The following is a 13,135-nucleotide window of genomic DNA, read 5'->3' as shown; positions in this document are numbered from 1 at the left end:
GGAACTTACATTCTAGTTAGTTTACATTGGGAAGATTAAATGAGGTATAATGCACTTAGAATGTACTCTTGCCTGGAAAATCCCATGGACAGAGGGGCCCGGTAAGCTGCAGTCCATGGGGTCGCTAAGAGTCAGACATGACTGAGTGACTTCACTTTCAATTTTCACTTTCATGAATTGGAGAAGGAAATGACAACCCACTCCAGTGTTCTTGCCTGGAGAATCCCAGGGACGGCGGAGCCTGGTGGGCTGCTGTCTATGGGGTCGCACAGTCAGAGACGACTGAAGCAACTTAGCAGCAGTGCACTTAAAATGTAGTGTCTGGCACATGGTTTCATCTTGTTCGGGTTCTCTGCGCTCTTTGTACTTGGATATCTATTTCCTTCTTCAGGTTAGAGAAGTTTTCAACTGTAATTTCATTAAATACATTGCCCCCCTTTCTCTTTCTCTTCTCCTTCTGTGACCCCCTATAATGCAAATGTTAGTACACTTGATATTGTCTAAGGTCTCTTAAAACTATTCTCATTTTTTAAAATGTGTTTTTCTTTCTGCTGTTCTGAATGGGTGATTTCCACTGTTCTATCTTTCAGACTGCTTATGCAGTCTATATCCCATAATTTTGCTGTTATTTCCTTCTAGTATATTTTTCATTTTAGTTATTATATTCTTCAGCTCTGACAAGTTGTCATATTTTCTAGTCCTTTGTTGAAGTTCTATGTTCGTCTATTTTTTTCTGAAGTTCAGTTAGCATTCTTATTACTATTGCTTTGAACTTTTATCAGGTAATTATCTGTTTTATTAGGGTTTTTGAGGGGTTTTTATCTTGTTCTTTCATTTGAAGGATATTCCTCTGTCTTCTCGTTCTGTTTAAATTTCTCTGTTTTCCTTTATGAGATTAGGTGAACCACTTACCTGTCCTGATCTTGAAGGCATAGTGTCATGTGTGAGTGTCCCTATGCAGTTTGCATGTGCCCAGTGGCTTTGCTAGGAGGGCCAGGTCTGAAATGAGCACAGGCCAGATCTTGCCCCAAGGTGTAATGGCAGCTTCCACCATGGTGGAAGGTCATGCTGGATTTGGACGGGATAGGACTGGAACCAGGTATAAGCCAGGGCTCTTCCTAGGCCCCATGGAAGTCAGTACCCTATGGAGGCAGGGCCAGGGCCTAATGGACTAGAGCACAAGCCCCAAGGGTATTCCGCTTCTCCCTCCTGGGATAGCAATCTCCAATTTAGTTGGGGGCATGGCTGAGGAATTCAGCCTGCACTTCTGAGCTGGTTCCACTTTTCCCCTGGTATGCACACCTTGGTTAGAGGCTTGGTTGGGCATAGCAGGGTCAAGTCACACTACTGAACTAGTCCTACTCCTTCCCAAGTGTGTGTTCTCAAGGGCATACTGTGATTGTCGTTGCCATTGTGGAACTGGTTCTGCTCCTGCCTGAGTGTCAGGGTCCTTGTGCTCTGCCATCTTGTTCCCACCTCCAGTAAGAAGCTTTTGTTGCAGGATTATTTGTTGTGACATACTGGGCTTCCCTTGTGGCTCAGCTGGTAAAGAGTCCACCTGCATTGTGGGAGAGCTGGGTTCGATCCCTGGGTTGGGAAGATCCCTTGGGGAAGGGAAAAGCTACCCACTCCAGGATTCTGGCCCAGAGAATTCCACGGACTGTATAGTCCATGGGGTTGCAAAGAGTCAGACATGACTGAGCAACTTTCACTACTGGGCAAGCAACTTAGATTTCATCACTATTGGACTAGATCAGTAAAATTTGGTACATGCACGCAATTAAATATTATATATCAGTCAAAAAGGAATAAATTTTATCTGTGTATAGCTACCGCAGTAGGTCTCAAAATGTGGCAAAACCAATACGAATTAAGATGGAATTTATAGCTTTACATCATCAGTGTAGTTTTTTAAAACACCTGCAAAAGTACTATTTTTCACATGTTAAGTACAGATTAGAAGGCAAACATTAAATTCATAAGTGTGGGTACCTTCTAATTAAATTCAAATAAATGTCCCAATATCTTAAAACAAAAGCAAAATAAAAAATCTTTCCTTGTTACCATATCCTCTTCAACTGCAATTGAATTTCTCTCCTCCCTATTCACCAAACCAGTGAACCAAACCTTCCTATTCACAAAACCAGTTGCTTTTGGTTTCAACCTGATCCTGCACCCCCACCAAGTTCTAGCCATCTTGTGTTCTTTTGTACCTTGGATACACAGAACTGAGTTGACTAGACTTCTTAGTACAGAACATGCTATCCTTGACCTGTACAAGCAAGACCCCTCCCTAAACAATAAATCTATAAAATATGTCAAACACCAAAAAATACAGTGAATAATACAACAAATGTGTGTGAATTCATCACCCGTATTTTACAAGTTTTAACATTTTGTCATAGTTAACTTTGTAGATCATTTTTTAAGTATATAGTTAAAACCTTCATATTTACCCTTCCCTGTACAAAGATAACCACTGATGACACCAGGTCCAACTGTAGGAACAAGGTTCACAGGTTAAGAAGCGAGATTCAGAGCAGAAGTAGGGGGCAAGAGGTGGCCTTACTACCACTCCCCATGATGATAACCAGTAGTTATGTAGTGCCCACTATGTGTCTGGCACTCATCTCCTCTTTACCTATATGAAGTCACATAATTCCCAGAACAATCATATGCTATAATAACCATTTTATAGATCAGGAAACTAAAATACCTGAAGTTGCTTAGTTTATAAGGAGCAGAGCCAGGATTTGAAGTTAGACAGGTGGCTTTAGCATTCATGCACTCCACCTCTCTGTTATCCTGTCTTAGGAGTGTATTCAAAGAGTGGTGAGTTTTTGTATTTTCTTTTCTTCACTTGTCTCTACCATTTAAACAAACAAACTATATGTTTATATATATATATATATCTTCTACATTTTCATTTAAAAAAAGTTCTCCTAGATCTGGAACTCTGGGTGCCAGCTCTCCTGCCTGTTTGTTCTTCTGTTCTGCTGCTTGAACCTGGAATCATTTTCCTTCATATTGTACTTTGAATCAGATTTTAAATTCCTTTTATGTGTATTTTCTTTATCCAGAAAGTTTTAAGCTTGAAATATCTCTCCACTATAAAGGTTTTGTTTATTGTTTTCTCAAACATTATGCTTACTTAATATACTCTCCAAATGACTATAAAGTTTTATATCCTGCTATAAAATAGCTAACTATTGTATCTGTAGATTCTAGAAATCTTTTGGAATAATAGGATTCTCTTAAATGACTAGTTACCCCAGATCGGATGCCTGTGTAATGCTATCTGGCAAGGAGCTGTCTTCGTATGAAGAGAGGATAAGAGCTCCTTTTTGTCTTGTTCACTTAAAATCATTTGCTTTTTATTTAATATTTGCAAAGAATGCAGTTACCTTATAGTAGAATTTGCTGTGTAAATTTTGGATTGTTTCCATAGGTTCTGCCTTACATCTGCATGGTGTTTAAAGCCAATGCTTCCTTTCTTTTTGTAGGCATTCAGGGCCTTTTGCCTCATAATCCAACGACATGCTGAATGACAGAAAATTGAAGTTGAGTTTATCTGACTATAGAGAAGGACTATACAGAACAATACGTCTATTTAAGAACTCCTTATCTCAAGGACTGAAGGAGCTGTCTTATGCAGGTGGCTCTGCTGCTAAGCCTAACTATGTGTCTTTATTTATTAAGGACAGGAACTGGGCACTCTTTTTCCAGAAACAAAAAGACCCCACTGATCTATCAAAACCAACAATAAACCAATAAGATGCATACACCTCATTCAGAACAGTAACAATATGTTCTTTGTATTTTGAAAATAATTCTTATTTTTTTATTATAGAAAATTTAACCAAGTTTTTAAAAAGCTATGAAAATGTATTAACCAACTCCTAAGTATATACTGGTGGGCTGCTTACATTATAGATTATTCAGAATGAATCTTTTTTTCTTGATTCTATGTGGTATCTTCTCTCCTTAAGTAAAATGACTTATTCATTGACATTACTTATATTTCTACCTAAATTTCTAGTGGTTTCTTTGTTTTAAAGTAATAAAACATTTATTTACTTTCTCTGTTTTTACTCAGAGGTGCTGTAAATATCTAGTGAATAATCTGAAGGAACTGGCTTCCCTGCTCATTGGGTACTGTGATTTAAAGACTGAGATAAGCTATGTTTATCTTGAAATAGGGAGAAAGGGAGATTTAGGTGGGCATGTAGAGAGAAGAATATTGGAAAACATAATAGCTTTTCCTTTCTTGATTTGAGTCATGACTGTGTCACTTATTTTCCTCTAAATCTAGTAAGTTCTAGAACTTTGATGCACAAGTATATCTGATTGTGATCCTAAGAATACTCTTCAATGCTATAAAAATGGGTTTTGAATTAGCTATCATTTTTACTGTCTGCTAAATTATCTACCAGTTATCAAGTAATTGAGAATTAACTGCATAAAATTCATATATCAGGTACCAATTCTTTAGAGTTCATTTTTAAGATAATAAGTTCTTCCTCTTAGCAATAGCTGCATTTAGAAGTAATATTATAGAATTTATCATGTGGGCTCAGATCCATGCTTCATCTCATTTAGGATTATATCCTGACAAAAGCATCAAGGGACATTTAATAGACTTACCTGGTATCTCAGATGGTAAAGAATTTGCCTGCAATGCAGGAGACTTGCATTTGGTCCCTGAGTCAGGAAGATCTCCTGGAGAAGGGAATGGCAACCCACTCCAGTATTCTTGTCTGGAGAATTCCATGGACAGAAGAGCCTGGCAAGCTATAGTCCATGGGGTCGCGAAGAGTCAGACACATCAGTACTGTAGGCAGTCACAATGATACTGTATTTGTCTTAATGACTTTCATCAATTACATTAACTTTTAAACTTTCAAAAATTAAAATCCAAATCACCTCTTGGAACTGGACATTACACTAATTTAGTACCTATTTTATGTAGTAATAAATAATATTTTTCATTTACCTTAAAGATTCTAGGATATGCTAAACAAATATATGGCCATACTGACCACATTTTCATGGACAAATGTCATATCACCTTGAAGCTTATATTTTTGACGGTCCATGTAAGAGAGAAAGATCAAGACTTTGGGATGAAGCCAACCTTAGTTGAATCACAGGATCACTTCTAAATAGCTCTGTGACTTTTTATGTTAGTTAATTACTCTGATTCTTAGAACTTTCTGGTAAAAATAAAATGTATATCTGTTTTTCATGATAGTTGTGACTATGAATTAAATGATATAGGAGAGAGCATCCTGCACAGCACCTGGAACAGTATACCGTCAACAAATGTCAACTTTCCTCCTTATTCTTCAGAGGATGGGCAGAAATGTTTTAGCTGTGCCTGTTGAATAGAACCCTCTGAAAGCCCACGTTTTTAGTAATAAAGTAACACATTATGCATATTCTTTAGAGATTGCCTTGTTTCAAAAGATTACACTCAAAACTAAACTCTATGTGTATGTTATTTTATCTTTTCTCTCATATAATGATATCACTTGGTAAGTGGAAATGATATACCACACAAATACTATCTATCAAGTCCATGTTGAATTATTTATTTAAATAAGGAGCTGTACTCAAATAAATCCCGTACTCAAGTTTAAAATCCTGTCAGTTTGACTGCTGGCTAAAGCATTTACTCACTGTAAGATACTAAGCAAGATAATCAGAGATCTCATTTTTCATTATCTCAAAAATGGGGCTATTTGCATTTATGTGGCAGTTTGAGGGATAATATTAATATATGTGAACATGCTGGATAAACATAAAAATTTGTACCAATACATAGTGAATTCTAATTAAAACATTTGTTTAGAGTGAATTTATTTTCTGATTTAAGGAACTGGCTTATCTTCATAAAACAAAGTTAAGAAGGCAGATTAAAGATACATATAGAAATGTTATATATTTGTATAGATGCATAAGCTAGATTCAAGATAGGCAGGAGAAACATCAACAACCTCAGCATCAACAACCTCAGATATGTGAATGATACCACTCTAATGGGAAAGCGAAGAGGAACTAAAGAGCCTCTTGATGAGGGTGAAGGAGGAGAGTGAAAGAGCCAGCTTAAAACTAAATATTAAAACAACTAAGATCATGGTATCTGGTCCCATTACTTCATGGCAAACATAAGGGAAAAGGAGGAAGTAGTGACAGATTTCTTCTTGGGCTCTAAAATCAGTGCAGATAGTGACTGCAGCCATGAAATCAGGCAGGAAAGCGATGACAAACCTAGACAGTGTGCTGAAAAGCAGAGACATTTCCCTGCTGACAAAGGTCCGTATAGTCAAAGCTATAGTCTTCCCAGTGGTCACATACAGATATGAGAGTTGAACCGTAAAGAAGGCAGAGTGCCAAAGAATTGATGCCTTCGAACTGGAGAAGACTCCTGAGAGTCCCTTGGACAGCAAGGAGATCAAACCAGTCAATCTGAAGGGGAAAAATACCCTGAATACTCATGGATTGATGCTGAAGCTGAAGCTCCAGTATTTTGGTCACCTGATATGAACAGCTGATTCACTGGAAAAGTCCCTGATGCTGGGAAAGACTGAAAGCAGAAAGAGAAGAGGGTGTCAGAGGATAAGATGGCTGGATGGCATCACCGATGTGTGGACATGAACTTGGGCAAACTTCGGAAGATGGTGAAAGACAGGGAGGTCTGGTGTGCTGCAGTTCATGGTGTCTCAAAGAGTCGGACATGAATGGGTGACTGAACAAGAACATGGGTGCATAAAGATTTTATAGTTTACTATTAAAATACATGATTAAAACACCTGAATAGATGTAACAGAAATTTTATAAATTCCAGTGTTTTTTAAATTATTTTCTTCATAGAAATCATTTAGTCCACCCATGTAAATTTGTTTTCCACCTCATATCCAAAAAGAATACCAAGGGCTGTTATTGAGTGTAGGGTTCAGGCCTTAGTCCATACACACAGGCTATTGGTGGGACTCAGATCATTCAAGCCCTGTGCTCTTTCTGCTCTAGTTTCAATTCTGTATCCATACATGTGAGATGTGGCTACCTGAATAATCTTCCTCAAACATTACTTAAATTCCCCAGTTCAAGACTCTATGGAAGCCAATTTCTGGCTTGTATTTTTTTGGCTTTGAAAGTCATTAAAATGCCTATTAGTTGCTACCCAGAGTTAACAGATTCTTTACCAGAAGCCTTGCACGTGGTTTATATATTTTGGTTCTTACTGAGAGGCCTCAGCAATACTTCTCAGTTTCAGATCGCAAGAGTGAGCTTAGGCAGTCAAGTGTTTCAGAAGTGAGTCACATAATCAAAAATTCATATGTGTGCTGCAACATAAATTGCCTTTGAAAACATTTGTAAAATTTAGCCAATTAGCTGTTAGAAAATTAGCATGATGTTAGGGGCAGAAAGAGGCTAATAAATGGAGTCTATCAAAATCCAGTAATTTTGTTAAGTTTCAGAGTACAGATGAGTATGTAATCCAAGTAAAAATGGAATAAACAACTGCATTATTCTTCAGGAGCTGAGTGGCAACTCTAGAAGAATTTTTTCTATAAAAATATCTGGACACTTAAAATATACTAATCAGAAGAATACATTATGTCATTCCAGATTTACAGTGTCAAGTAGAAGCACTTGGGCTAAAACTTCAGAAGGCAGTGACTGAGATGGACAACTACAAAGAAAAGCTCAAGTAAGATGGTGAATATTGAACAACCTACAAGAATTTAGAAAGACTCTCATGTATTCTCTGTGATCTGGGACAGTAATTTGGTTGTGTGGGTATGGTCTACTGCTATTTTTCTCAATTTTCTGGCTTATATTGAAGGACCTGTACATGTTTTTAAATACATGAAATATTTCTTTACATATCCAGGGAAAAGTATTAAAGGTTTCCCTGTTTATTCAAATGTAGCAACTTAATATTCTCTGAATTTTTCTCTTTTCATCTATTTATTATCTGTCCAGAAGAAACAACATTGAAGTTGTTTCTTAAAACTATCAATTTTAGATTCAAAAAGACAGTTGTTGCTGCTGCTAAGTCGCTTCAGTCGTGTCTGACTCTGTGCGACCCCATAGACGGCAGCCCACCAGGCTCCCCCATCCCTGGGATTCTCCAGGCAAGAACACTGGAGTGGGTTGCCATTTCCTTCTCCAGTGCATGAAAGTGAAAAGTGAAAGTGAAATCACTCAGTTGTGTTCAACTCTTAGCGACCCCATGGACTGAAGCCTACTAGGCTCCTCTGTCCATGGGATTTTCTAGGCAAGAGTACTGGAGTGGGGTGCCACTGAGTATCTTTGAAGTTCTGGAGTGCTTGTGCATTACATAAATGAGAAAGAAAAGTATTAGAAAACAAATGATAAGACAATGCCTTTGTAAAATATCCAGAACAATATTTCTTTTTAAAATGATTTTATTTCAGAAATTTCAAATATTATAGTGTAAATACTTGTGCTCAATTGCTCAGTCATGTCCAACTCTTTCACACTTTGGACTGTAGTCTGCCAGGCTCCTTTGTCCATGGGATTTTCAGACAAAACTGGAGTGAGTTGCAATTTCCTCATCCAGGGAATCTTCCCAACCTAGGGATTGAACCCACATTTCCTACTTCTCCTGCATTGCAGGCAGATTCTTTACAGCTGAGCCATCAGAGAAGCCCATAGTGTAAATATAGTACATCTATAATTATAAAAAGAATTTATATAATCTTTGAAATGTAAGTAAATTTTTTACTTTGTGGTATATGATCTGGTAGCTTTGGTTTTCAGTTCCTATATTTTAGAAGGATGAGCCTCATAAGAAATATAAATATTTAGAATGCTTAGCAACTGAATGTTGTGTTGACCTTGAACTACTCCTAAGAAAAATGTGTTCAACAGAATTCCTAACAAGGAAGAACAAATTTTAAAAATACTCTATCAAATTAATGTATACTTTGACTATTTGCAGCAAAATTATTTATTTTCAAAAGTCAAAACCAAATATTCATGATTTACAACACTGTGGTCAATATTACAGTAAATAATAGTTCAATTCTCTGTGTATGATTGCTGGGGTTGAAGGAATGAGAGGACAAGTGGTATTAGCATGACACACTGGGCCCAATGAGGAACTTTCTGATGAGAAGAAACATGAAAAAGAGAAACAAGATGGGAATTGCCAGTAAAAAATCATTAGTTTCCACCCTCTAGTAACATCAGAGGGTGGAATCATTAGTTTCTACCCTCTAGTAACATCAGGGAAGAGGGTACTGACCACATGAATGTCTGATCTGGAGGGCTGCCAAGTCTGGCCACAACCCATTTAATATTAATACATGCCTTCTGATACTTTTTGTTAGTTAATTTTTAATATAATTTATAATATGAGTGCTGAGAAATGATAAGAGTCAAAGGAGACTGAAGTTGGAGGGAGGGAATACTACATCACTAAAGTCTATCAAATGAATTACTGGAGAAAGTCACTATACAATTGCAAAAATGGTGATGCTGTTGTTTCAGTTTATAACAAACCTGGTTCTTCCTATATGAGAACTTCTTTTTTTTCTCTCTCTCTCTACTGTTATTTATTTTTATTTTATTTTTTAATATAAATTTATTTATTTTAATTGGAGGCTAATTACAATATTGTATTGGTTTTGCCATACATCAACATGAATCTGCCACAGGTGTACACGTGTTCTCCATCCTGAACTCCCCTCCTACCTCCCTCCTCATACCATCCCTCTGGGTTATCCCAATGCACCAGTCCCAAGCATCCTATATCATGCATCAAGCCTGGACTGGTGATTCGTTTCACATATGATATTATACATGTTTCAATGCCATTCTCCCAAATCATCCCACCCTCACTCTCTCCCACAGAGTCCAAAAGACTGTTCTATACATCTCTGTCTCTTTTGCTGTCTTGCATACAGGGTTATCAGTACCATCTTCCTAAATTCCATATATATGTGTTAGTATACTGTATTGGTGTTTTTCTTTCTGGCTTACTTCACTCTGTATAATAGGCTCCAGTTTCATCCACCTCATTAGAACTGATTCAAATCTATTCTTTTTAATGGCTGAGTAATACTCCATTGTGTATATGTACCACAGCTTTCTTATCCATTCATCTGCTGATGGACATCTAGGTTGCTTCCATGTCCTGGCTATTATAACAGTGCTGTGATGAACATTGGGGTACACGTGTCTCTTTCAATTCTGGGTTCCTCGGTGTGTATGCCCAGCAGTGGGATTGCTGGGTCATATGGCAATTCTATTTCCAGTTTTTTAAGGAATCTCCACACTGTTGTGGCTGTACTAGTTTGCATTCCCACCAATAGTATAAGAGGGTTCCCTTTTCTCCACACCCTCTCCAGCATTTATTGCTTGTAGACTTTTGGATTGCAGCCATTCTGACTGGCGTGAAATGGTACCTCATTGTGGTTTTGATTTGCATTTCTCTAATAATGAGTGATGTTGAGCATCTTTTCATGTTTGTTAGCCATCTGTATGTCTTCTTTGGAGAAATGTCTATTTAGTTTTTCGGCCCATTTTTTGATTGGGTCTTTTATTCTGGAATTGAGCTGCAGGAGTTGCTTGTATATTTTTGAGATTAATTCTTTGTCAGTTGCTTCATTTGCTATTATTTTCTCCCATTCAGAAGGCTGTCTTTTCACCTTGCTTATAGTTTCCTTTGTTGTGCAGAAGCTTTTAATTTTAATTAGATCCCATTTGTTTATTTTTGCTTTTATTTCCAATATTCTGGGAAGTGGGTCATAGAGGATCCTGCTGTGATTTATGTCAGAGAGCGTTTTGCCTATGTTTGCTATGTTTTATAGCTTCTGGTCTTACATTTAGATCTTTAATCCATTTTGAGTTTATTTTTGTGTATGGTGTTAGAAAGTGTTCTAGTTTCATTCTTTTACAAGTGGTTGACCAGTTTTCCCAGCACCGCTTGTTAAAGAGATTGTTTTTTCTCCATTGTATATTCTTGCCTCCTTTGTCCAAGATAAGGTGTCCATAGGTGCATGGATTTATCTCTGGGCTTTCTATTTTGTTCCATTGATCTATGTTTCTGCCTTTGTGCCGGTATCATACTGTCTTGATGACTGTGGCTTTGTAGTAGAGCCTGAAGTCAGGCAGGTTGATTCCACCAGTTCCATTCTTCTTTCTCAAGATTGCTTTGACTATTTGAGTTTTTTTGTATTTCCATACAAATTGTGAAATTATTTGTTCTAGCTCTGTGAAAAATACCATTGGTAGCTTGATAGGGATTGCATTCAATCTATAGATTGCTTTGGGTAGTATACTCATTTTCACTATATTGATTCTTCCAATCCATGAACATGGTGTATTTCTCCATCTATTAGTGTCCTCTTTGATTTCTTTCATCAGTGTTTTATAGTTTTCTATATATAGGTCTTTTGTTTCTTTAGGTATATATATTCCTAAATATTTTATTCTTTTTGTTGCAATAGTAAATGAAATTGTTTCCTTAATTTCTCTTTCTATTTTCTCATTATTAGTGTATAGGAATGCAAAGGATTTCTGTGTGTTGATTTTATATCCTGCAAAGAGAACTGTTTAAAATTAGAAAATAAACAAAGTAACCACTTTTAGAAAACCTGAGTTACAAAAGATAGAGCCACTTAAATGGTCCCAACTGCTAGAGACCTTTCTCTGTGCTGCCCATACCTCCCTCTTCCATCTCTACTCCCTCTATGCTCCTTCACTACTAGGATGAAGTTGAGTAATTTGGGTGTTTGGGATCAGAGTCTGGGACGGCTTAAGGTACTCAGAGCTCAGTAAGTCTCCAGTAGTATTTAAATACTATTTTATTAATAGGTTAAAACCAAATTTTCAACCTGGCCATTGTTTTATGATAAATTCAGTTTGATGTCAAAATAATCCACTAAAAAATTCAGACATACAATTTCTTAATAAATTTGAGATTTGCTCTACATTCTTAAATCTGTTTGAACTTCCAAAAACTGGAAGGTGCTATGAAATTCGATTTTTAAAAAAATGAAATTCCTACTCTTTATGTGTGTGGGGGTGGGGGGGTGCAGGAATGAGTTTCACCTATCCAACTTAATATAATTGTTTTGTTTAAAGATTTTTAAATGTTTGGATATAGATATTGTGGATTTTTATTTATGGGAAGAGGCACTTTTTAAATGGATGAGTTGAGGTTCTTTTTTTCCTAAGATGTATAAGGAAATATTTTCCAAGGTTTAGAAGAACTTGTTACATATTTGAAAACAGAGATTTTATCACTTAGGATTCTTTGAGCTATAAGTAACAGAGGCAGAGGGGTTTCAAGTTTAGTCAATCCACCCACTCAACAAAATCACTAAGGATCTTGATGTTCTTTCTGTCCCTTCTGCTGCCCTCAGCACTGGCTTCACCCCAAGGCTAAGTCTCCTAACATCATGAAATGACTGCAGGTCCAGGTACCACATCCAAATATAACCACCCCTGGGGCCAAAAGGGCCTGTTTTTCTGGAGTCTCCTTAGAAGTGAGATTACAATTTTCCAGAAGCCGCCAAATAGCCCTCTCATTACATCTCTTGGCTAGAACTCTTTACAACTCTCTCCTAAATGAATCACTGGCAAGGGCAACAGGACTACGAGAGTTAGGTCAAGCAGAATTTGTCCTGAGAACAGATGATAATGGGGCTCTGATGGAAGTGAAGAAAGCTATAGTACATGTCCAGAAGGTAACCAGTAATGTTTACTAAAGAAGTAGAGTGTTAGTGGTGCTCTAAAAAGTAATGACATTTTCTACAAATTTCGTGTCACATCTGGATTAATTTAGGGAAGACCTCCCTAAAGTAATAAGAAGTACAGATGCTGTTAAATGCAACTTTATTAGTTTTAACTATATATGTATATATAGAGAACTAGGAAATACACTTTTGTTTTATATATAGAAAGAGGAGAGTGAAAAATTTGGCTTAAAGCTCAACATTCAGAAAACGAAGATCATGGCACCTGGTCCCATCACTTCATGGGAAATAGATGGGGAAACAGTGGAAACAGCAGCTGACTTTATTTTTTTGGGCTCCAAAATCACTGCAGATGGTGATTGCAGCCATGAAATTAAAAGATGCTTACTCCTTGGAAGGAA

General features: G+C 37.0%; 1 protein-coding gene across 6 annotated transcripts in view; it reads left to right on the top strand.

Annotated features, from left to right (window-relative positions):
* Positions 1–13,135, top strand: part of LEKR1 (leucine, glutamate and lysine rich 1) — a 229,083-nt gene that overhangs the window by 133,570 nt on the left and 82,378 nt on the right. For all 6 annotated transcript variants that reach the window (XM_060394362.1, XM_060394355.1, XM_060394367.1 and 3 more), the window contains one exon: positions 7,633–7,714. In XM_060394362.1, coding sequence (XP_060250345.1) covers positions 7,633–7,714 — 82 coding nt within the window. The remainder of the gene's footprint in view (positions 1–7,632; positions 7,715–13,135) is intronic.

This window comes from Ovis aries, chromosome 1, assembly GCF_016772045.2.
Source record: "Ovis aries strain OAR_USU_Benz2616 breed Rambouillet chromosome 1, ARS-UI_Ramb_v3.0, whole genome shotgun sequence".
Lineage (NCBI taxonomy): Eukaryota > Metazoa > Chordata > Mammalia > Artiodactyla > Bovidae > Ovis > Ovis aries.
This window is presented reverse-complemented; position numbering and strand designations above follow the sequence as displayed.